At 34.9% G+C, this 725-nt stretch overlaps 1 protein-coding gene across 1 annotated transcript in view; it reads left to right on the top strand.

Annotated features, from left to right (window-relative positions):
- Positions 1-403, top strand: part of LOC104294048 (chromosome unknown open reading frame, human C20orf85) — a 189738-nt gene extending 189335 nt beyond the window's left edge. Inside the window, exon 4 of the mRNA XM_009893602.1 lies at positions 248-403. Coding sequence (XP_009891904.1) covers positions 248-403 — 156 coding nt within the window. The remainder of the gene's footprint in view (positions 1-247) is intronic.
- The last annotated feature ends 322 nt before the right edge of the window (positions 404-725 follow it).

Raw genomic sequence — 725 nt, 5'->3', positions numbered from 1 at the left:
GCTATGTAATGGTACCTAAATTATTCTCATGACTTTTTAAGTTGTAAGTGATCCTGTATTATAAATAAAACTTGCATGCAACTGGGCTATCTTTTGAAGTTCTCATTTCCTCCATTAATGAGGAACCACTGTTCTTGGTAATTTCTCATTTCCATCCACACTACAGCACAAAAGAGGATGTTGCATGACAGAAATTACAATCAAAAAACTTTTAATCATTGAATTCTATATGTTACTTTTATTCTAGATGATTCCATCTCCTCCAGTACCTAAGACTACCCAGGGATTTATTGGCTGGAGATCGGCTGTTCCAGGGTTGGAACTAGAATGTGGTTTTCAAATCCGAAGCTGCAAAGGTACCTTTTTTAAGGATCTGAAGTGGCCATGTGAGCCCTCTGACTGACATTAAGAAATAACAGTTAGGCACATAGATCCGTTTGCATCCCCTAAGTTAACATTCTATAGAGGACTGTCGGACCATGCAACATTGATGCTTTAAAAATGATTTATGTAAACATTCACAATCATTTTGGTAAAGTGTGAACATTTTAATGTAGCATTTTACTTGTTACTGATTTTTTTAAACCTGTGTCATCCAAGCTGTTAACACTGCTTCAGGTTGACTTAGAAGTAACAATGAATAAACTCATATAAAGATAACAGAGCAGGTACTGCTTTTATTAACGTTGGTAAGACTATGATTTTAAAATATTTATTGGACATCT

The sequence above is a fragment of the Charadrius vociferus genome, unplaced genomic scaffold (genome assembly GCF_000708025.1).
Source record: "Charadrius vociferus isolate BGI_N301 unplaced genomic scaffold, ASM70802v2 scaffold259, whole genome shotgun sequence".
In the NCBI taxonomy this organism is placed as follows: Eukaryota; Metazoa; Chordata; class Aves; order Charadriiformes; family Charadriidae; genus Charadrius; species Charadrius vociferus.
The sequence above is the reverse complement of the archived record's forward strand: the minus strand, read 5'-3'. Positions and strand labels throughout refer to the sequence as shown.